This window comes from Cataglyphis hispanica, chromosome 14, assembly GCF_021464435.1.
Source record: "Cataglyphis hispanica isolate Lineage 1 chromosome 14, ULB_Chis1_1.0, whole genome shotgun sequence".
Taxonomy (NCBI): domain Eukaryota; kingdom Metazoa; phylum Arthropoda; class Insecta; order Hymenoptera; family Formicidae; genus Cataglyphis; species Cataglyphis hispanica.
Genome location: NC_065967.1, coordinates 1,048,487 through 1,073,977, shown reverse-complemented (window position 1 = coordinate 1,073,977; position 25,491 = coordinate 1,048,487). Strand labels below are relative to the sequence as shown.

The window sequence follows — 25,491 nt, the reverse complement described above, 5'->3', positions numbered from 1 at the left end:
GAGGCTCTAAATATTAAAATATCAATAACTGTTAGAACCTGGGCAAATAAGAGCCAATCACTGAATAGAAGGCGTTAAAAAAAAATTATATATCTCTTCTTAATTGCAAAATAGCAAATATTTTTATCGTTGAATAATGCTTGTTTATGTTCGGCATACATTTCCTTCACTCGAATAATTATTTTCAGTTACCTCTTTTAGTAAAATGGCCTCTCACGAGTCGTATATCTCCTTATGACACAAATAAGAGTACAAGTATTGTAGGTATATATTTGATCCTAGAAGATTTTGCGGGTTCACGCGCGGCAAAAGTTGCGCAGGTATATTCCCTCAAAATTAGAGGTCAACGACACGGCTCCTTTTTTGTGGATTTTCTAGTCTAGTGTGTCGACAGCTGTTCCGAATTTTCTGCCGCCTTTTTGCCACGTACTTTAATTTTTCAAACATATATCTTATAAAGTACATATTTCTTTTTGCAATGTTCATAATCGCAAAGTAATTATATTTTTCCTTATTTCTCTATAATCTGTACAATCTTCTGATAATTTTTATTTTATTATATTTTATAGATAAAATAAACATTTGAAAGCATTATATAAGTAATTATTAATTTAATAATTTCTGTACTTGCATCAACGTTATTGATATAAGAAATTAAACGTATAGACTGGGATTTGGAAAATAGGCGGTGAGAAGAGGAAGAAAGCAATAATCAAAGAGGATAATGCACAGAAATTGTCCTGATACTTTGCAGCCACAGGCGCAACCATTCACGGGAATGACGACGTCAGGATACGGCAGATGTTCCTAACGAGCCTTAGCGAGAGAGAAAGTATCGATCGAGTGATATCGTTACGATTATGTTGTCCATCATAATGAAGATAAGTTAATGACTTCGACGTGAGAAAAATAATTGCGCCTTGCGTGACGCATTGTAATCTTATACATTAATGTTTCTTATAACTTATTGTTGGCAACTTATTGTTCACGACTACATTTTTACACGAACCAGTATATCATTTAGTTAGAAGTGATTATTCTTTGAACACTTTAATCTCTGCTTAAACTTTATTACGGATTAATTCGCGAAAGACGAATAGAGGTATAAAAAAAAATGTGTGCAGAATATATCAATTTTTCTCTTAGAGAAATGTCGAATGTCCTACTACTCCGATTATTACCCCATCGCAGAAGGCGGAAAAAAGAGCATTTAAACCCTTTTGGTTGGGGTAATTCAGTGGCAGGCCACTACATCGAAGATGGCACGCGTTAGGGAGAAAGGTAGGAGGGGGTTGCGCGACCCCCAATTCGCTCGAACACCTAGAGTAACCCCTGCACCCTCGCACTGGGGTTCTTCGCAGATGAATCCACCGATTCTCGTCCTATAGCGCCATCAGAAACACACGCAAGGTGTTCTATATGATAAATTTTGTAATAAGAATTTCACAGATCGATTTTTAACCAAGGGATTTAATTACATGTTTGTATGCGTTCGATGTGCGTATCTCTTTCACTTGTAAAGATTTTAATTAAAATGACACAAGTTATTTGGAGAAGTGCGATTAAAAACTAGAAGAGATAAGAGTAGAGGTAAGAGATGCCGTGAGAGTAAATTTTTCAAAAAAGATTTTTTTTATCTCTCTTTCAGGTCCAGGTGATCCTCACAACATCGAAGAGCAAAGGGCGAAAAGATTTTATACAGCGAAAGACGGCAATACGAGGGACGATTTTTCATTTTTTGATGCCCACGAAATACCGACAATGGACGTCGCGTGTCACGCGACGTTGCAGCTGCTTTCGCTACTGTATTTGACGCAATACGGCACACATGGCGCAAGATTGTCCCGTAAGATCGAAATATACGAGTAACCGAACCTTCCTCAATCGATTTTGTATCTATGTGCATCGGTATCGAATTGATACTTTTTAAGATTTGCGACCAAACGATTACTATATTGATATTGCATAATGATAGATTTTGATGCTTAATTTTATTATGAAATTTTGAGATTTAAAATTTAACCAAAAATTTAAACAGAATTTTTCTTCTGTCTTTTTTAACAAAAAATATATTGAAATCAAATTTTAGCCTTTTATATATTTTTATATGAACATGATGTTTTTATATTGCAATAAAAAAAATATATATATATATATATATATATATATATATATATATAATGTGATAACAATTATATATAATATATGTTTTATATGTGGGGATTGCAAAAAGATTAATGGTGTTTATTCAATAGAGAATAATTTTCAATCAAAGATGTATGATTTTACGACGGTTGAAAGAAAGATGGGTACAATTGAAAAGATGCCGAAATGCAATAGAATGTTTCTCCAGATTTAGTCCTGTATCGAATGTTCGACTAGTCGAAGTTAAAGGTCAGGTAGGCAGTCGTGCTCCACGATCGGTTTCAGGAAACGCATCCCAAATCTAAACTAACTCGATAGATTAACAACGCTACTCCACGATATTCCACAATGCGCGAAGTATCGACAGCCATTTTGTAAAATAATTAATAAATATTTTTGAGTATCCTAATCATTCTCGAAATTAGATACGGATTTGATTGTAACTCGCGCAAATAAAAGCGCCTTCTTCGAAAGAAATAATTAGGCCGAACATCCTTGTATTGAGAATCGCTGCTCGTAAAATGTCTGATGGACCACCGTAGGCACCCAAGCCGTAACGCTTCCTACCTACCTGGTTTCGATAAACTGATTTATTTCGACATTGTGATCTCTCCGGGCAGCATCTGTCCTCCGGAATTTCATGCGAGATTGCAAGATGGCCGATGTCGCGCTGACTGCTGGACGCGTAAAGACTCGATTCACTTTTTGCGAGCAAGACTTGATCGAGTACAACGCTTGATCTAGTTAGGGCCGGAGGTGATTTATCAAGCGGCCACATCATTACGAAGGGACACGGCGTCCGCGTACTGCGCGATCCATCGTCCTTCCATCGAAAGAAGAATACGTATTAATTTATATCTGCATGCGGCCGCCATTGTCATGTTAATCGGGTCTCCGGGTATTAGCTTAGAGCTTTTCGACGATACGTGCGTGCGGTTCGCTCTTCCCAGCCGCACGCACGAAAATCGAGAAACAACCGACAGTGGGGATCTGGGAAACTCGGGCAGAAGGGCTTTTCGGGATGAACTTGGCCCTGGGCCACTGCGACTCACTGAGATCGTTTTGATTGCGTGACCATATGTAGATTATAAGCGATATTAATGCTTGAATTAATTAACTGATGCTTGAAAATCAGATACATATATTACTTATTATAATTATATTTTTCGTTGAAAATATAAGATCGTGATACTACGATATATATATTTTTTTTTATTTTTAACAATGAATAATTTGCTGAATTTGATTCGAACGTGAGATAAGGATTCTCTCAGGCCGTTTAACATTTGGTTTTACTAATGCAATAATCTAAAAAAAAATGAATGAATGTACCCGCAGCGAAAACGTATGCGATATACGTTGAAAAAATTATGCCCGTATATCTGCGTCTTGTGTATGAGAACACCTTGGATAAACATCTTGTTACCCTCACGAGAAATCGGTGATGTAAAAGGCGCGCATGACGATCGAAGATCTTCGCCTGGAGAAATATGACGAAAATTATTATCGCGCAATATATTTCAACGTATTCCCGAACGCAGCCTGATCGGACTTGGTCCATTTACCACGGAACGTTAACGCGCGCGTGACTTTTCGACTTCTGAAATCGTTCGCTCGAGGGGGCGGGCGGAAGGTGAGAAATTCGCTGGAAGGGTTACCGGGGATGTTTCGCCCCCGGGGCCCGAAAAGTCGTTGATATCGAATCCAGGAGGTCGCTGAAATAAATCGTTAGCTCTAGATAGAGGGGAAGGGGCTTCCCCTAGGGTTCGCGATTGGTTGCTCGGGGATGAAAGTACCCGAGGCCTAGCTACGTTTTACGACCTCTTTTTTTTACGAGTCCCGGAAAAGGAACCGAGTAGCTCGCAAATTAGAATGTAATTTCGCAGAAAAGGATGGTGCGAGCGGGGCTAGTGTTGTACAGAAAATTTCGTCAGTCTCCAGACTAGAAAATCAGAGATCCAAGAATATAATGGATAGAAAGAAAATACTTAATTTTACGCATATTTATATTTCAGCCTTAGATAAGTCATAGAGAGATCTTCTCTAGCAAAAGCTGTAATGATTATTTTTATATATAAAATTAATATAAAACATCGCTCTCTTAATAAAATTCGTTAATTTCTCGAATTTTTACAGCGATGCACTCAAAGGGGAAGGTCGCGGTGATCGGCGGAATCCTTGAAGAACATCGAGGACTAACTTCACGGAGACCACCCGGAACGAAGAAGAAGGAAGCTACTCGAGCGAAGCAGGTTCGCAACATCCCCTTGTCGCCCGCTCGCTTGTTCATTCGAGGGGTTGCGACGCGCGTGCGCAATTTCCAACCCCATCCGCCGGCTCCTCCCCGAGCCTGTCCCCCGCCTACCTCGTCCCGCGGCACACGTGCATCGGCGATCCCGCTTCGCGAGAGAGCCCAACGAGATCGCGCCGTCCTCGTTCTCCCTCCGCATTACTCTTCCCCTTCTCGTCGCCGCGCCGACGATGGTCCTGGGCCAGGTCCTGGGTTCCCGCCATGGCGGGCGGGATGACAGCCGACGAGTGCCGAGCGTGGCCGAATCGCGCTCAAGACGAGCGGGCGAAACGAGCGGGCAGCTGTGAACGGGCGAGTGAGCGAGCGAGTCCGCGCGTTATATACGCGGACACGACAGACAAAGACTACTATTACTAATCGGAGTGTACCACGGTGAGCGCGCGGCGGATACACCGCACTCGACACGGGGCAGCCCGCCAAACCAAAGGTAGATAGGCAGTTTCGTTCGTTCCGTCGTGGGCCAACGAGCGGCCGGCCGGCGCGACCGTGTTCCTATCGTCCAACGCGCGTCACCCGGGTACGCGGTATGAGGGAGCGGTGCGTCTGCATGAGTGCGTGAGAGGGAGAGAAAGAGAGAGAGAGAGAGAGAAGCGTTGCGCGTATAGAATTAGGAAGTAAAGCGGCGCGAGTGGTGGTGCGTGGATCGGTATAATCTGTGACCCTGTGAAAGACAAAGAAAATGTAAAGAGGGAAACATGGATCTAGAGTACGGCGGGGTAAAATCTATGCATCTCCGAGAATTCGCCGGAACTTTGCGATTACATCTTGAGCTTAAAGTTGAAAAAGAGTGAGGAAGAAGAAAAGATTAAGTATACAGGATTGTGTGTGAAAAGAGTTTATACATCGACGAATTAATATTCGTAATACACTCTCCGCATCCGTTGTCGAGGAATTGGAGAATGCTGCTCTCCGCCGCGCGCGGTTTCTATTGACGAAACACGGCTGCATGTTTCGAAGTAGCGCGAGAAACGCACTGCAACCGCGCGACGGACAACATAATGAGGGAGTGCACGGAATCGCTCGTCTTCTCCTTCGGCTAACTTCGACTCTACTCGCTGCCTGCAAGAGGAGGAAGGACAAACGGTGGAAAGAAGAGGAAGAATAGGGTGAGTGTATGCGCGCGCGACACGACACTCTCCTTCGAAGCGAGAGGTGTGGCGCTCGAATTTTGGATAATCATAAAAGATCCGTAACTTGATTTTAATTGTGATTAAATAAAAAATTTCCCTTCACATGAAATACGATCGAATAATAACGATTTAAAAGCCAGACTATGATCGGCAGAGTATCGAGATTTCGTGAAGAAGATCGGTTTGAAACTCCTCCGAGTGAAATAATACGCGAGAGCGAGCGCACATCCCTCGTAAATACGTATCGGTAGACAATGCCGTCGGCGCGCGTTACGTCAAAATACGTCCTTGGTGACGGGACGTTGCGGATCACGCGGAAGTTGGGACTCGCGCCGTGATGCGTTTTCGCCGTTTCTCTCGGTTACGTGGAGTCCGTGCTCATCAGCATCGCCATCACCAGCGAAACCACCACTACCGTCGCACCACCACCACCACCACCACCACCACCACCACCACCACCACCACCACCACCACCACCACCACCATCGTCGTCGTCGTCGTCGTCGTCGTCATCGCTAGGCACCAGTGGCATCGTCGCAACCACCACTACCCGCCGTTACTACCACCACTGCCGCAGCCGCCGTCGCCGTCAACGCCTCCTGCGCTAGCCGGCGGCGGTGCACGGTAGTGTCCTCGAACACGGCATGCACGTATCGTGCTGCGAAAGTTTTACGGGTCTCGCGGTGCGTCAAACGAGAAACGTGTTCGTGTGCCGACGCCGACGCCGGCGTCGTCGTCGAGGCGTGTGAGAACGTGGGACAACGGCGAGTCTGGCGCGTCCCAACCCCGAAAAGAAATCCGCTTCTTCCTAGGCTCGACTTTACGCACGCAGCGTGCGCGCGGCTGTGTGTGGGTGTGCGTGCGTGCGTGTGGGAAACAGGTTCTTATAACCACGCATTACACCGTTTCCGTCAGCGGCTTTTATTTCGCGGATAGTAGCGACGGAGGACCCGGGGTGTCCTGTCTTCCCCGCCTGCGCGCGATCGCCTTTCGTTTAAATTTTCATTTTAAGTACGACTCGTGTATTCGCGCAATTCGCCAATATGGAATTTATAAATTCATATTGATACGGTGCTTTACCGAAATGCGAGTATATGCAGATTGATTTACATATATCGTTTTGGCAAAAATAATCCGCAAAGCCCTCCAAACTTGGATTATTACGATCGTTTATACGTAGAAATGTCAAAATCAGTTTTATTTCTTATAGCTGTCAACAGCTAAAGATTAAAAATTTGTCATTATCAATCATGTGATGATGCCTTTAAAAATCGATCGATATTATACGTCTTTTAATTGTGAAAAATTTGATTTCACTCATCTGTGCAAATATACGAGTGACGTAATTTGCTAGTAAAAATTATTGAAATAAATTTGCTAAAAAATACAGGTAGAAAAATAAGGAAAAATATCGCTTTAGAAAAGTGTGAAACTTTAATACCGTTGCGTTGTTTCAATTAGAATAACCTGATAATTTTTTTTTTCGGGCCGTGCGAAAGGGAGAAAAAGATTTTTTTCGACTCTTCTCTCTCTTTCTCTCTCTATTTCTCGAATGACACAGTAAGACGAGATCGAATAAGACGGATCGAAGAAACAAATGATCGATGAATAGCAGTAAGAGAGGAACGAACAGTGAAAGATTTACGAATCAATCCTTTGCTTTACATTTAACTCGTCCGATTTCATACTTGACGTTTTCTATGGTCGATCAATTCATCCGTATATATAACTTTCTGTTAAATGGATATATATGATTCACACGGGGATTTTAATGCATTTTAATAATTCGATAGATCGGTGCGACGATATCGGTGCCATCAACAGTTTGTCAATTTAATTTGACATCTAATCAGTTATTTTCCATTTCGGTTTCGATCGCATCTTTTGGAGCATCTTTTTAGATTGCATAATTAAGTCTGATTCGGCCATTATGCGTCTGATATATTCCTACAAAATAGTATTTATAAAATGTTTATATTTTTATTTTAAAAAGAAAGAAAAAAGGAATCGATTTTTTGTTCACGATTATTCCACGATCGTCCGCGATTATTCAAGCACGTAATATTTTTTTTCCACCCAGCACTCTTTTCGAAGCCCGTGCGTAGGCTCGGACGTCGTTGCGCGCATTAATCCGTGGTTTAGCGAACCAATTTAAATATCAGCGGCGCGCTCGACGCAATTTTATATCATTTCCGATATCGCGCGTCTGTGTGGGTGGGTTTAACGCTGCGAAAGCTCCCCTGTCCCCTCTGCTGGCCCCCGTCTCCCTTTTCCCCTCGTACGTCCTCGCTATCCCCCTACCCTTAACGCGAACCGTTACGCACCTACACCAGATATGCGTGTTTTACGATGCGTGTCGTCGCGCACTCCATCGCCTTCTTCATCCTAGTCCTCCTCGTCCTCGTCTTCGTCATCTTCGTCGTCGATTCTCGTCGTCGTATACCTCTCCTCCTCGTCATCGTCGTTTGTAAACGAGCGTGTGACCGGTCTCTCGTACGCGACGCTCGTAACGTCGTCACGACGTACTTTGCGGTATCTTGTGAGAGAGAGAGATTACGCGCATGCGCACGTGCACGCACTGATGCATACAGGGTGGCCCGTCTTCGATTTCGAATTTTATTCGGTGCCAATGCCTAGTCGATATCGCCGCGATATGGATATCTCCTATCCATATTTCAATCTCTTTCTGGATCAAAAGTCAGCTCGAAGTCCCAATCAAAGAGACGTTTGTCGTTAGAAGGAAAAAATCCCGCCGATCGTTTTCGTCGACCCGAGAGACAGGCCCAGACAGACACCCTGTATATGCGCATACGAAGAGCGCGCAGCCGGCCGGCCGGCGTGCGTGCGTGCGCTGACGCGCGAATCAGTGCGCGGCCGAATGCGTCGCGTATGCGTGCGCGCCGTCAAACGATTTTGACCGCGACCGATCGTTTTCTTCTTTCACCGTGTATTAGGGAGAGATCGTCGTATAGTCGTCGGACGTCGCGAGTTCGAGAGCGAGGTACTACCGCGCTGAAATTGGACAGCAACAAGTGACTTGGTCGGTTGGTGGACAATCCGTGGTGGACGCAACTGTCAGTTCTCTCCCACCCCCGCGGTCGTCTGTGTCCAAAAAAACGCGCGATAGATCCCCCGATGTACGGCTCGCGCGCTTTCTTTGTTTTCACGATGCGTCCGCGACCGCGATCGTGAGAACCAATGAAAGGTCTTGGGAGGGGGAGGGAGAGCTGTTTCGGAGGTTCATTAAGTATCGCGAGGAAGTCGAGTTCGGTAAAAGTAATTACGCGGAAACGATCCCTCCGACCAATTGCGGTCGAGCGTTAAGAAGGGCCAACACGAACGTATAAGCTATAACTGTGTTGCAGCCGGGGACCTCTGAGGTAGGTCGCCGCTTAGTTTCTTTTGTGGAATATATACAATCGTCCTAAAGAGATTCGTAAGAAAGATTCGCCAAGTAGTACAATATTCATCTTCAACCGTCGACAATCTTCATTTTCCGCTGTCGACGATGCGTATTGTTGACAATCACCGCGCCATTTCCATCGATCATCATCATTGTGGAGGCTGCGTATAAGTCATCGTCATTAGCCATCCACGACTCTCGGAGAGAATCGAGCGAGTCGAAATCTAATAATAAACGCATCTTTCGTCCGTTTCCGTCGCTCCAAGGAGTTGGGCCGTGCTAGCTTTTAAGAGAAGGAAGAGGGCAAAAATGAGCGCGCGCGAGAGGCAGAGAGTCCGCGAGCAAAAAAAGGGAAGCTTCGGCGGGTACAACACACTTTCGCCGACCTCGCGATGCCGGGCGCGTTCGGCCGAGAGAGGAGCTGTGTGTTCGGGGCTCTCTCGCGACAAAGGCCGCTCGCTTGATTCAAGGTCCCACGGATGTGCACGCGCACACGCACCGGCCCTTCGCGCGGCCCATTCGTCCGCGGCGCGCTGCATCGAGGACGTGCTCGGGATAGAGTTTCTTCCATGTGCGATATCTCTTTCTTGTAAACCGTCTATAAAATCTCAGCCAGCATGTGTTGAATCATGTAGATAAGAGGAAAAATTATTTCATCATTTCACGAAAATTCTCTCAAGCTCCCGAAAACTGCTTTTCTGCTGGTTTCTTCACTTTCGGATAGTTTGAGAATTGGTTCGGAAAAAAAAAGAAATTCCGGAGTCAATATTCTCCGTAATAATTGCGATATGCTCCCAGTTCAATTTCCTTTGAAACGGAATGAAAAAGTTTCTGAAATCTGTAGCACATCCTTGAAAGGTTCAAATCAAGCTTGGACACTTGAAGATCGTCTATATTCTTCTCTTCGTGTGTTAGTTTGTTTTCTCGCAATGGCATCGCTAATTTCATTACGCATTACGCTGCGGCAAAAATGATGCGCAAATTCTATTCTTTTCTTTTCGGGGCATGAACAAACAATATGCTTGTTGATGCATGCTCACGTTTCAAAAACTAGGCTGGAGTTAATAACAACAGAGATATTATTGTTTCATGAGTCAGTAGCTTATTATTCGCAATTGCTTCACTTAATCATAAAGTTTTTATCCTTAGAAAACTATTGTTTTATAATTGTTTGCAATCTTAGGCAAGAAATTTGTAAAATTAGCCGAAAATCGCAAAATCGTGAGATTGAGAATATTTGTTGCGTCAATTCGGGGGAAATTTGTCGGTGAATAAGAATTCAGCTTTGTGAATCGAAGAGCGGGTGCGATTTTTCTCGACGACGTTTCCGTTAGCGACGCACGGCTAATATTAATTCCAAGCGTGTGGAATCTCCGGCAGTCTCTATGGCAGCTGGTTTATATGCGCTTCTCGGAATTTGCGTTCTGCGCTTCGCCGTGGACGAAAGAATCCGCAAACGACTCGTTCTCTGTCGCGACTGTATGGAGTGTCCCAAAAAGGGTGTCCCATTACTCGTATCTCGGTGCCTATAAATTTTATTCCCAAATATAATTCCCAAAGAAAGTTTCTTTCTCATTACAAATTTTGCTAGAATATTTATTAGTATAGTATCTTTTTTGATCTCGACGCGTTAGAGAAAATTGGATGTTGGAATTATCGAGGCGAAATTTATTACGAAGTAGCAGAACAACGTCATTTATAGTTTTGTGCTCCCTTATGTTATATATATATATGTTTATTTTGAAACATGATTTGGCAAATTTTTATTTGGAAATAGAATAGTTAATTAATTAAAGTCACATTAATATTCATTCAAGAAAATTAGATTCTCTATCTTTCAATGAGAAAGAAACCAATAACTCGCATATATTCTTTTAGATCACCCTATGTATGACGCGCGACGGTGATATTGAATTTTTGTGCATGCACCTACAGTCGATTCGACGAAAGTGCAAGCGGAGGTGGCGGGCTAACGGGTGTCACAACTATTCTTATTAAATACGTAATGAAAAATGAGAAATTAGGTTTCGTCGTTTTTAGAAAAACAAATTTTATTTTTAAATATATTTTTTACTATGAAGCTGTTTTATATTTATATATTTTACAATAATTTTTGTAATTAGTCTTGTTGATAGCATAACTTTCTTAAATTTATTTATATCAATATTGTTTTATATTTAAAGTTTGTATATAATTCCTTCCCCCCCCCCCACAAAATTAATTCATATTAATAGTTTTAAACAAAGAGTTATATCCTACTTATTGTTGGAATTTTTGCTAGTGTTACATCGAGATTCGTGACCTTTAAAGACTAAAGTTCGCGATATTCAGCCTAAGATTTATGGACATTGATAAAGTTCAATTGTTGAGACGAAAAGCCTCGGTCTTTATACGAAAATTTAGTCAATCCAATTAAGTAAGGATCCACATGAATAGCGTATTTTATTATATATGCATATAATCTCGGATTTTTAATCAGAGTATACCAAATATAATTTCACATTTGTGTATATTAATTATGAAAATTGATTAACAAGGATTGGATCATAAATATAGTTAATAAATATTAAATTATTGGAACAATGAAAATTAATTTGGGAATAGAAATTCTTGCATCGATAAATATGCACGCGAAGTGCATAAATGATATGCACTCACGTGCAGCGCGAAATAGCAGACGCATCTCCGCAAGGTCAAACGAGCGAGCGAAAGTTCTGGCCAAACGACAGTGCAAGTTACCAGCGATAGCGAAAGCGGCGGGCGGTCACAGCTGTAAAGCTATTAGAGTTTGGGGGTGGAAAACGAGGCGGACACAAGGGGTGGAAAAGCACCCGCTACATATAGCGAGAGCTACTATCGCGCAGTTTATGTTATACATCCATGCACTTTGCGAAGGCTCTTCGTTACAGCCGCATGCGCGTGTAAATGTCACCTAGATTATATACAGGGTAGTGGAACGTAGAGAGACGAATTTCTATTTCTCACATTTATACAATTGAAGCATAATCCGATTGCAATTGTAACAGCTTTTAGTAATTTTTTTCTTTTTTCACGAACGTCTCATTTATATCTATATTAAAAATAATATATCATAGTTCCGTCCTGTTTTCGCCACCCTATGTAAAAGAGTTTATGTACGTATTGGTTGTGCGCGGAGAGAAAAAGAGAAAGGCGGGAAGAGGAGATAGGAGAAAGAGAATCGGTGAGAGAACGAGAGAGTAAACATCGATCGATATTTCGCAGAGGGCTAGTCGGATTTTTGACGATGGTAACGAGACTCTCACGAGCGCGAACAAATATCTTGAAAATATTAATCAATAATAAAATTATCTATATATTTAAATATTTTGCACGCTGATTTTTTTTTAAATACTTTTATCATGCAATTTTAATGTTTGATATTAAAATGTTGTTGTTTGATTAAATATCAAAATATTATATATGTACCTTTGTTATATATATATATATATATTAAAAAAATCTAATTTTCTTCCCTTTCGAAATTATTCGATTTTTGGACAAGTTTTCACCGACAGAACGATATTTGTAATCTTGTTTATCTTCGATCAAATTGATCTACTCGGAATAACGCGACGAGTTCCAAGCCATCGTCAGACTTCTAAGCAACGTGAATGAAACAGCTAGGCACAACATACGCGAATATCAAAGCGAACGTACAAGAGTTGGTGCGCGAACACACCGAACGTAATAGTAGCCTTGGCTTAGCGATGGTCACGTTATAAGCAACGTCTGTGACACATTCTCACATAGTCTCGCGTCACGTGCTCGCTCACGCTCACGTGACACGTGATAATACATTAATCCGCGCATCATCTTCTTTTTCTTGTTGATTTCTCATTCTTTATTTTGAGATGCTGATGAATATAATTAACGTCGACCGAGAATTTTTTTTTGTTTGAATAATTTTAATCTTTTTATAAGCGAGATATAAATTTCTGATGGAAACAAGTGTCTCTGTTTTTTTTTGTTTCAGATCGTACAAATCAACCGCCTTCTAACAAGCCACATTAACCTCAAGTGATTTCTATTTTCTTACGAAACGCGAAAGAAATATGTAATTAGTATGTTTATATTGACGTAAAGAAAAACCACACAAAAAGAAGATATTCCAAGAGCTTAGGTTCAGAAGAAGACAAAAGATTAAGAGCTATATTATCTAATAAGTGTACAAAGTATATCTAACGAGAAAGGGGTGAAGATAAGAAACAGATAAAAATAAACAACTCCGCCAGTGCCAAATCGAGGAAGAAAGCAAGGTGAAAGTGATCGTTTTAACGGAGAGAAACAGAAGATAGCGAAAGAGTAGAATAGAGTAAAGCAAGATTTATTTTATCTGGAATAAAGAAAATAACTCTTTAGGCACACAGTGTTATCTACAAATTTCTTAAAAAAAAAAAACAAGTGCAAACATACAGCGACAACATTTTAAAAAAATAGAAGGAAAGGAAAGAAAAAGAGAGAGAACAGACAAAGTAATACAGTGCGAGAGCAGGACCGTAAACCAAAGAATCTACCATTTTTTTCTATTCATTGAATAACATAATCTCTCGTCAGGTGAAATAATAGTGAGACACACACATACACCGATTCCTTCGTCAGAACCGATTAAGAGTTAAGCGAGCCGGCGTCGTTTTGTAGAGGTTTATAGAAATAGCCGTAAAATATAAGTGCATTTTTTAAACTGGACGCGTCACATGACAGATTTTCGCCAAGCGAAAGGAAGAAGAAGCAGACAAAGGGAGGAATCGACCAGATTCGCTTGAATACTCCCAGAGCAACCGATCTACTTCAGTTCGTAGCCTAAACCTGTTGAGTACAAAAAGGCACAGAGAGCTAGAGATATAGATAGAGACAGAGGTAAAGGAAGAAAGAGGAAGAGTGAGAAAGCGAGCGTAATATTGAAGAACCAACAAAGAAGACTACGTGCGAAATATACGAAATAGCCAATCGTATATATTCGAAATTGAAGAATTTATTTTAAGACAAGAGTGCAGATACGTGCGAATGTCAATCGACAAACGACACGCCGTCTCTAAGTCGGATCTTTAGGATCTACCTCGACACATTAACGAGAATCAAAGTGCGACTGATCGCGAAAAAAACGCCAATGTCGAATGCAAGAATTTCATTGATTATCCGCTCGAAAAAGACTAGATAATCTCGAGCCCACGTACATTTCTAGAACGAGTGTGCAGCCTCGAGGAAAGTCGGTACCGAAACGCGAGGGAGGGAGTATCGCTCGCGCGATCCCGAGAAGATAAAGAAAAAAAAAAAAAGGATTACTACCGTCAAGTGGCGAGACTCGCCGAACGGGGGACGGACGTTAAGGTCGCGATGACGTGGCGGGGAAGAAGATGAGCGCCGAGGTGACGAAGGAGGTCGTCGCCACCGAGAGGGTCCCAACGAGCCCTCCGGCGGCGGTCGCGACCTCACCGGGCACGGTCGGCGCCGGCGACCTGTCCGCGCGGCATCTCCCGCCCTTCAGCAGCTTCGCCGGCGACAATACGATGGACACCTCAACGACGCTGACGACTCTCCATTCCCAGGATGTCGCCCCGGGCCTGATGCCATCCTGGGACTACTACGAGGGCCTGACCGGACGGCTGATAGACTCTCGCGGCGAGGTGATTGTGCCGAGCCAATATCGACCATGGGAGTCCAAGGGTGGCGGTATAGAGGGTCTGCCCAGCTTCGCCAGTCAATTCACCGCTCCGAGCGAAGCCGAGCCGCAACTGACGGCGTTGACGCCACTATCACCGGCGTCCATCTCACACTCGCCGCCAGTTACGTCGGCCGTAGGCCTGCCGAGCTTCCACACGCTCGGAACACCACTTCCGGCACCACACCCGCATCGCGGATCGGTTGGTTATCCTCTGGTACCGGCGCCAGTACAGGCTCGGGAAGTCCCCGCGCTTCAGCAGCAGTTACTCGACGAACGTCATATACAGCTGTTGGGCTCCAGTCCGGTCCAAGCGTTCCCGCCACCGCCCGGCCATCCTCATCACACGGTGCTGACCGTGGTGAAGCCCGAGTATCCGCAACTGCATCATGCAAATTTTCAAAACCCAATGTCGACCGTGCTGGACTCATCGCCGACCTCGCGACCGATCGGCATCGACGGCCGTAAGAAGGAGCGCAGAAAAATCCGCGCCGGTTCCATGGAATCGGAAGATGGCGGTGGCAATGCCGGCAGCGGCGGTAGCGGCGCTGGTACCGGCAACGTGGAGAGTTCCGGCCAGGTCGCCGCTGTGTCCTCTACAGCGAATCGCGGCGTGCATCATCTCGGCGGTGGTATGACCGATGGCGACGGTGACGGCGGCCTCGGGGACAAGCCGGCAAAGAAGAAGCGAAAAAGGTGCGGGGAGTGCATAGGCTGTCAGCGCAAAGACAACTGCGGCGACTGTGCGCCGTGCAGGAACGACAAGAGCCATCAGATCTGCAAGATGAGGAGATGCGAGAAGCTCACGGAGAAGAAGGTAAGTAGACCGTTGAATCTCCAATTCATAATCACGTACTCGTTTTTTGGCGACTGTTTCTACCAATAAAAAAATTTTTTTTTTTATTAAATTTTATTTTATTTCTCATTAATCTTATCGCTTTTATTAATATATATTATCATATTTTATAAAATATGTTTTATCTTACTCTGCAAAGAATTCACTCTATACATTAATGAAAATGCGATAGAATTAATAAAAAGCAAAATAAAATGTAATGCAAAAAATATTTCTTACTTTAAAAGAAAAAAGTATTTTAATATCACGATAGACACGCGCGTCGTATAACCGTGATGGTATAAATGCACAGACAAAACGCCGTTATAGAACGATATATATAGCCTGAACTTGGCCTCGATGCCTGAATGTGCCGAGAATCCCTAAGGGAAATACAGAAATACAGATAACCGAGGTGGTTTATTATTGTAGCGACATTAAATAGGGGGTTGGTGGGTTAACTGTTCAGCTGCTACCGCAACTAGAGATGACGTCGAATTACCTGCAATCTCGCGTTTGATCGACTTTAAGTTAATTCGAATTAATATATCTTTATACCGGACAGGAAGTGTAAATATCTTATCTCTCGTTTTCAGTATATTAACATCTTATCTCGTCTCGTTTTCTAAATCTTTCTTATAGATTGTATGCTTTTTTTAATATTAATAATATAAGAATAAAACACACACACACACACACACACACACACACACACACACACACACACACACACACACACACTGCTTAAATTCAAAATTAATTTTTTTTAAATTAATTATTATAATGTAAACCGCAATCTAATTAAAAAAAAAAAAAATCGCGATTGTTCTGATCTGATTAGCGAATGTTACATGTATATATCGCCTCGGTGATTATTAGCGAATGCCTTTCGAGAAGGCAAGGCGCGCAGCAACAACGGCTCATAAAACTGCTTCGCTTATCGTAGGGCAAGTTCAAGGCTCACCGCGGGTCATAATAATCGCGTATCGAACTTCGTCTCGTTCAGAAACAGACGTGTTGTTTGCCGGCGACACACGCGCCGGGACTATACGTCTCGTCCCGACGTTGCCGTCAACATAATCCTCTGATAACATTCCGCCATTTATCAATTAGCGTTTCGCTGATCGGTGCACTTTACAGCTTCCCAATAGCGCGCTATACAAATATCTGATCGGTCTTATTTAAGGGCACCAGTTTTTTTACGAGAGAGATGCCCCGCAAATTTTTCATTTCCGGATCGGACGGGACGTTTTAGAAAATAAAACTCGCTACGTTTTTGCGTTCAAAGTATCTAGACTTTTCAAATTTCTCAAGTAAAAATTTTCCTTTCTCTCTCTTTCTCCCGCTACAAGTTCGATCTGTTCAATCTGCTGGCACGTCAGATTTCCGACAATTTTTTGGCAACGTCAAAAGTGACGAAAATGAAAGACGCCGAAAGAAAGGGATGATAGATCGCCAAGAGTCGAAGACCGCCGGTGTATAGGCGCGCCGTCACAACAACCCCGCATCCCCTTTGAACTTAGCACCCTCTTTATCCCAAGGGAAGAAACGGCCGTCCCTGCCTCTGTCTTTCCTTTCGCCCGCGAGGAAGGACTCTGCTCTCGAGAGTTCATCGCACACCTGCTGTCGAGAGGCCGACATCCACTCTTTCTCCCCTCGACTGTGCTGGTTTGATTTTTATCGTCTTCCTCCTTGTTTTGACCCGATTTCTCATAAACACATGGATCATCGACCCGCCGTTATAGCACATCTTTGCACGAGTCTTACTGGTTTTTTTTTTACTCGCGAAATAAAAATACAAACAGGTTCGTATCCAAGGCATTCTTGTATCGCGTATCGCACTTTTTAACGCAATGTGATATTTTTAAATTTTACGAATAACGCTATATCGTATGCATCAGTACTTAACTTAGCCCGATGATCTCCCGTATGAACAGAAATCGATGAATGTAAAAAATGTCGCAGCTACGAATTATTTTTCACGAAGGATAAAATGAATACGAGCGACAATTGCGCTGAAATGGCTGCTTTTCGGTTCCGGTTTCTCGATAAATCGAAACAACGGAAGCCCGTCAAAAGCCAGCGAGAAGCGGATAGAAGGCTGAAAGGGCAAGGGCGAGGAGAGGGAGAGAGAGAGAGAGAGATGGGGAGGGAAAAGAGAAAAGAGATCTGTTTTGTAGAACCGAGGGTTTGGGTTACGTTAAATACAGCACTGTTCGGCTTGTCTCGACGAACGGAGCGAGTTTCGCGAGTGCATTACAAATGCTTTTTGCGTTATATTCGCCAAAGCGATAACCGCACGATAAGCGGATACAATTCTCGGTTGCTCAGGGTTATCTGACGGCAGGCCAATCAACCCGTTCGCGCTCTTCGTCATGGCAAAATAATGCGACAGGCTCGTGCCGCCGACGCGATCATTAAAAATCTCATGGTGATGCTGCGCATCAGCGTTTCGACGCAATATTTTGGGATACTGAGGGCGGAATTTATTTCACGATGACAAGGGATTAACGCTTTCAATTGTAATCTAATAATCGATCTTAACAACAATAGACGATACGAATCTTTGATTAATTTCTAATATAACACATTAAATTCGTAATTTATATATCTTTCGAAATCGATTCTTTCAAGTTTAGCAGATTATTTGCAGCGCCATTTAAGCGCAATATTTACAGTACGATTCAATATTTCGCGAAACGTAGAAAGAGAGAAACAAAGGCAAAATAAATTTATCGAGTGTTGTAAAGGCGTTTTTTTATTCGCGAATTTAAATGAACGAAACGGAATCGCTTCCGAGTCCGCCCGAAAAATCGACTCCATCAAGGGTAAAAGCGAGAGGGAAGAGGAAGGAAAGCGTAGAAAGGGGTGAGGTGGAGGGGTACGGGGGAGGACCTTGAAGCTACGCAGTTCCCGCTAACGGCAGGAGCGTTTCTCGAGTCGATATATCGATCCCCACCCCCACTCGTTGTTTCCTGCCGCGGGAACAGGACTCGCTCTCCTTCTCCCTCTCCCGCAGGATGAGTCACAGTCTCCCCGTACACACGCAGGCACGCACGTGCGGCGGTCGCGCGCGCGCGCGCCTCCACGGTTTCTCTCGAATTCTCTACGCGTTACACACCGAGGCACGGCAATCATAAAAGATATTCTCGAGCTCTCGGCATACTTAATTTCTCGAATTTTAATGTTAATCGATAAGCGAGCAGCGCGTTTCTAATATGTATAAAAATATTTTGTACGCGTGTGAATGAAGATAAATAATTATCGTTACGTACTGAAATATTTAATTTTTCGAAGTAATCTCACGTCTGATGGAATATTCCATATTTATGAGTTTAGCACAATTTTAAAAGCAGAGTGACACATGCTTTATTATTCAGCGCCTGTCCCCCTTTTCCGATGTTATTTTCGCACTTTCAAAAATTCTTTATGCGTAAAAAGGAGGAAGAGAGAAAGAGAGAGAGAGAAGAAAAAAGGGAAGTGAAACGTTCTCTTTTTCTCTCCCTTCTGTCAAATTTTCAGCATGGCTTATGTTTATGGGAAATTCTCTGCCTCTCTCCCCGCACGTTGCTTTTTATCGCCGTCCCATCTCCCTCCTCGCTGGCCGAATTTTCCACGCATACGCGAAGAAAACGCACGCGGAAAATGTTTGCACACGCACTCGATCGACCCGTTTGCCACGATGGAGATTCCTTGCACCCCTCCACCCCTCCCTCCCTCCCCCAGCTTCTCTCCACTCTCCCCTGTATGTCTCACCCTTCGCATCTCTCTTCCTCGATAACGCCATCCCCTCTTCGCCTTCATCCCCCCCCCCTTTCTATCTTTCTCTCGCACGCACACGCGCAGGTGTCGTCTTTCTTCCTTCTTTCTCTCTTCTCGCGGCGAAACCCCCCTCCACCCCTCTTTGACGCCGGCATCCCCGCTAAGACTATTTGCCAGGACGCAGGACGAGGAAATTGTAAAGCCAGTTCTACATTATTCAACCTAAAGATTCAATGTGGATTCTCGCAATATTAATTAACTATAAACTAACTGAAATTATATCATTTTTAATCTTGATATTACGATATTACAAGCTGCGTAGGACGATGCGATGTATAAAAAGATTCGGTAATTTCACACACAATGTTGTTGATATAAGGTTTACCAGAAATCTTTTCTAAGAACTGTACAATCATTATTTGAAAGCGTCATCGAGCACACGTGCATTTGTTCACGTGCACTTGATGACATGGTAGGGTTTCTCGCTGTACTGTACAATTATTCTTGAAAAATGCAAAATATAGCTGAATTGCTAGCTTCAAGGTTGGTAATTGAAGAGGCAAAAGGGAATATCGAGGCAGAAATTAAAAAGATCGATAAAACTTGCAGCCCTTTCGTATATCAAAAAGAAATAATTTGCATCCGTTAAGAAAAGAGAAAAAAAGAATTATATCGCATAAGAAGAGCAATTTAAATCTTTTTTTTTTTTTTTTCATCGACATAAATTTATTACATACATATAATTAAATATCTCAAGCGAGACGTTAAAAATAATTATTTATTCTTTCGCGCAAGGTAAAATCTTCAATTTTTCTTCAACAATGCTTTTTATTTGCATCAGACGATTTGGTTGCATTTCTATCGGATGCATTATCCATTTGCTATCGATTTCAGACATGCGCCTAAAAATCACTACGGTCTCACAACTGCGGTCACGGTTTACAGCGGATTACGAGTATTGTGCGAAGCCCCGCGAAGGATATAATCTGGCTAGATTCGCTATATCGATTTTGAGTTGCAGCACCGTGCATCAAGCGCGTGCGTGCGTGCGTGCGTGCGTGAGTGCGTACATCACACACGTGTATGCGTTGTGTGCTCTGAGTCATGCTTGTATACGCGTATGGGTGACGCTGTGTGCGCACGTTGCACGTTTTACACGCCCGTCAGATCTTTAGATCTCATGACGAATCGATTGGAGATATTAAGTTGATGGCTTTCTATTTATTTATCAAGTCAGAAACGGCAAACTAAATTAATCTTGCTCGCGAAATCTGGAAAATTATTTTCAGATAACATTTTCAGATAGATTATAATAGCGAGAGAATTTATCTCTCTCTTCTTTTTCAATATATTTTCGCGAATAAATTGATAATGAGGGAACGACAAGACCTGATCTCTTTCAGCCTCATGTACCCCTCTCCGCCAGGGTACCTTGAATTTCCCTTTCACGGGAGTCCAAGGTCTCTGTCTTGGCTTCAGGGTCGATGCCAGGGAGAGAGAGAGAGGGAGAGAGAGAGAGAGAGAGACTCTCTCCGCTCTCTCGCGTATCGATCCGACCGCTTGCCGGATGTAACGTCTTCGGAGGCGGTTGCGATAGCTAAACGCGAACGCAGCAAACTCCCGCCTCCGTTCTTCGCATTACTTACATTTTGTTATTATTCATCGTACAAATATTCGACAATAAAAATTCGATAAACGGATAACTAGAATTGATATTCAACTCACGTTAGTGATCAATCATCGATTGATTATTTCGAACAGTGGACCGTAACGAAGGATTTTTGTTGCGCGAGTCAAATAATCGCGTCTGTCACGCGCCACGCCGTGTTCTCGACTTAGAATAAAAGAGAGAACGCGAGTAACTTTGAATAACAGTATCGTTTGAAAAGCAGTAAAAGTAACAAAGAAGTCATTAATATCGGAGCTGCACGGTCGATCGCGAAAGAACAACCGGCGAGACGATAAAAGCAGCAGTAAGAAACGACGAAGATGAAAACGCCGAGAGAAAGAAAGAGAAAGAGAGGGAGGGAGGGTGGGGGAGGGAGGGAGGGAAGGTCTTTGCTCTAATCGTGTTGATTTTACTACGAGATCCACGCTCGATTCCGCGGATCGTCGTCGTCGGTATGTTTCGTCGAAGCAGTTGGAATCGTACGCGCGCGATTATAGCGTAAACGCGCGGAGCAGGTAAAAAGCCCCGTACAGCTGTCTGACAGCTGCTGTAGCGGCAGCGGCGCGCCAAGCTACACCGCGCCATGCCACGCCATGCCACGCCGTCCTATATACATACGTGATGAACCACCCTGTACATATAGAGGACCCATAGGCGCATGCGTCTGAAAATACATTTCTTCCTTGGTGCGTGCACGTGCGCCGCGCACAATACGCGTCGCCGATGACGAACGTAACAGAATTAGTGGCGCATCATTTCATCCTTTTTCTGGGTTTCTACCGTTCGCCACCACGAGGGAGGAGGAGGAGGAGGAGGAGATGGGCACAGATTTACCATTGATATTGATTTATCTCGCGTGTGATTCTCTCGCGGAGAGATTCGTTTAATCTAGAAAGAAAATTCCGGGAGAAAATTGCATATCTCGCAACAGATGATACATCTTTCCTGTGCGAGAACCTTTATTCTTTTATTCTTATTCTTATTTATTATTATTTATATTTATTATATTTATTTTTATTATTTACTTTTATCCTTCTATTCTTATTTATTTTTAATTTATTTCTCAGCTTTTATCATATATATATATATATATATATATATATATATATATGAAAAGATAGAGAATTATCTTTTAGAATTTTTTTTTTATATTTTAGTATGTACAGTAAAGAAATTAAATCGAATACCTAATTCCACAAGCGTTTGTGAGATTAATCGAGAAGCGGCATGCGTGAAATTGCCCTTGGAAAGAACTTGGGACTCGTATAAAAGTGTTGGACGAAATCGGAGAATCGCGTGTCTCCTCAACGGTGTAGGATCGTTGCGCGACATGTAATCGTCGCGACAGTCGATCGTTCGGTCAATTAAGAACACCGATTCGAAAGCTCTTTCATTTTCGCGCGGCCAATTTCGAGCGTGTGCGTCAACCGCATCGCGTTAATCCCCTCTTTCCCCTCGCCGTTCTTGTCGATCCCTCCGTGCGGCTCGTTTCAATTCGACCATATTGCTTCCCATCGATTTAACTTCAAAGTCCCCGCGCGAAAACCAGCAGGAACTAAAAATCCGTCTCTCCGTCCCGTGACAATCATACGGATTTGTTTCAATATTTTCCGGGAATTCTCACGGTGTTTGCATCACCGCACGATACCGATACGACTCGACTACGTCTGTTAACTTCTCGAAAAATTTTCCCATCCATATATTTGATTTATCTTTTTCACCATCTTCATGGAAGAAGACGAGACGTAAAAAGGAGCAGCGGGAACAATGTCGAGTTGACTGGGATCGAGCGAGACAACGCCACGGGAATTATGTCGACAATGCTGCTGATTGCCGGTTCATTATGACGTCATAAAAGCGAATCTAGCTGGTACGATATGTACCTACTACACTAACCTACCGATCAAACATAATCGCTCTTAAGGCGCGTACAGTTCTCTCCAAAGTGCGAGGTGACGAAGAAGCGTTCGCGCGATAGATTAAACTGTAAAAGACGATATATGCGGGAAAAGTTTATCGCGAGATATCGGATTTATCTTCGTCAAAAGAGAATCACATCGGTATCTCCGCGCGATGCCAATCTCAACGGCGTGTTCTATCTTTATGTAAATGAGGATAATTAGCGTGTAAACATAAATCAAGGCGGCTTGGTGCGCGATCGATTAATGGTAGAAGGGCGCGCGGAGGGTGAGAAAGGCAGATAAACTATAATTCTCTCGTACGAGCGCTGACCCGATTTTGTCCGATCCGCCGATTAAAATTAACAGTCCTTTGTAATTGGGATTAGCCGTCGCTTAGGGACGGTCTCGCGGGGTGCAATCGTTGAATTGAAATCGCGATCGAAGCACTGCCGAGTGACAGCTTGCCAGTATTTATTTCTGACAGCAATGCCCGCCGCGTCGTGCGAGGGGTGCGCGTTTTTCGTTCATCCATCTTCCAGGATCATCTTTTGTCCGTATTTAATGGCTGCCGTGTGGATAGCGTTATTAAGGCGCGTTAATCTCACCGCGTAGAACGACAGTCGGCGAATCATATTCGAGTAATCAGTATCGTTGGGAGTATCTCAGGCTGCTCAGCTGTTCAATCGCTGCATCGCTTACAGCCATTATATATTTACGACGTGTCGTCGATTTTTTATTAATTGTCGAAATTAAACGTTTTGGAAATTAAAAATTCTCGAAATCAATTCTGTACAATCCGCCCTTCCTCATCTCCCGGCTCCATCAGCGCGAGATTAGAAACTAGATCCGTACAGCTGCCGCGTCGCAGCCGAAACCGGAAGCCGTCGGCCATTTTGTTTGTACAGTAGCTACGGTTACCATGGGAGATCCTGCGAACAAGAATCCAATGTATATGCATACATACATACACGTCGATCCGTCACGGATCTTTTTGTCCGCGTCTGATGCGTTGTATTCTCATTGGCGAGGCTGGTTTTAGATTTCTGGAATTTATGAGTCGATCGTGTCATGGGGATCATGGGGGGGGGAGGGGGAAGGGCTTTTCCGCTCCTTCTTCGGCCATGGACCTTTTCGACGGGAGGGCTGGCAGATGGTGATTCTCTATTGCGTTTAATCGGCTTATCTCGCTGGTCCACCTTGAAAGATACGATCGCATATTCGCTCCGTATTCGTGATTGCGAGAGAAACGTTGTGGCAATGATCGCTAATGTCATCGATCTCTGCATCTTACAATTATTCATTATAAACAGAATATCATTAGTTTTCTGTGCCTCGATATATGAAACATTTATAAATTATTGTTTATATGTTTCTTTCTTGTTATATACGATATATATTGTTTACAAAACATTATTTATTTCCCGACGGAATAAACAGACTCAGGATGAGACTCACGAAGATTGTTTATAAACATTAATTTCAACGAGATTTGTAAGGACCTTAACATGTAAAAAGTCTATACAAGATATTAGGCGAAAAGAAAAAGAGGGCCGATTACTCGTTGTCGGATGCTCGAATTGTTGTCACCGAAATAAACATTTGGGCACATCTGCGCGCGCATTTTTCACAGCCGCCGTAAAAGGAAATGAATTTCCTCCGCACGTGGCCCCTGTTTCATTTCGATTCACGCAGCCTCCAAAAGTACCCGAACATCTGTCCAAGTTAGGAACAGTTGCCAGATTTACTCTCCCGAAATTCGGTAAACGAATCGATTTTAATCGACTAGAACGATGCTGGGAAAATCGCACTCGCACACGCGTGCTGGAAAATTCTGTAAAATAATTTCTGTATAATTTTTCGAAACGTATCTTGAAAAAAATTTCATGACGAACTCGAGAATATTAGGTCGTGTTTGAAAAATGATTTTTGAAAATAGTTTCTGCAATGTTTACAGAATGTTGAGGAAAGTTCGTGTACGCTATTCCGAGAAAACTCGAATGTAGTTGATAATGTTAGAAAAAAAAAAGTTGCTGAAAAAAAGTTACGCGGACTTATGTATCGTTGAAACGGGACTAACGGTGCTCCTGTAAGTAACAGGATGCGTCTGATGTATTTAACATGACAAAGAGGCTAGAGAGCTGGATGCGCGTCATCCAGCATCGCTTCTCCCTGGAATCGCGGTAGCGACAAAAACCCAGGTATATGTGCCGGCTGATCGATACGGTAGTCTGTGAGAGCGAGTGAGAGAGAGAGAGAAAGCTCTGAAATATAATAATCGTAGACAGCTGTGAGCTGGAAGAGGATCGGTTGCTTTTGACATCCGTGCTAAATTGAACGCAGCCCTTCTTTTCATTTAGGATCGGGATAATTTATTCGTGTATCTCGTCTTTGTTTCTTCATAAAAATTATGCACATTTCATCGTGCACCAATCCTTCTATTTATATTGAAAATCACACGCAGCATACATAAATGGATCTTGAAAAAAAAAAAAAAAAAAGAAAGAAAGAAAATGTGCATCGAATTTTCACGATTGTCAGAACATCGAAAGATTGTAAAGATTGTAAAGATTAGGGGGAATCGTAAAGGCAAGCGGCGTAGTCTCGCGGTGGCAGAAACTAGAGGCGGACACCGCGGCTATTATCGTACGGGCATAT

General features: G+C 43.1%; 1 protein-coding gene across 4 annotated transcripts in view; it reads left to right on the top strand.

Annotated features, from left to right (window-relative positions):
- Window positions 1–25,491, top strand: part of LOC126854359 (DNA N6-methyl adenine demethylase-like) — a 180,726-nt gene that overhangs the window by 121,483 nt on the left and 33,752 nt on the right. Inside the window, exons 2-4 of one of the 4 annotated variants that reach the window (XM_050600967.1) lie at window positions 1,649–1,846; window positions 4,282–4,397; window positions 12,984–15,486. In XM_050600967.1, coding sequence (XP_050456924.1) covers window positions 14,365–15,486 — 1,122 coding nt within the window. In that variant the 5' untranslated portion in view covers window positions 1,649–1,846; window positions 4,282–4,397; window positions 12,984–14,364. Of the gene's footprint in view, window positions 1–1,648; window positions 1,847–4,281; window positions 4,398–4,889; window positions 5,563–8,807; window positions 8,967–12,983; window positions 15,487–25,491 lie in introns of those variants that run through there. The other 3 variants (XM_050600968.1, XM_050600969.1, XM_050600970.1) reach the window with 3 other exon arrangements.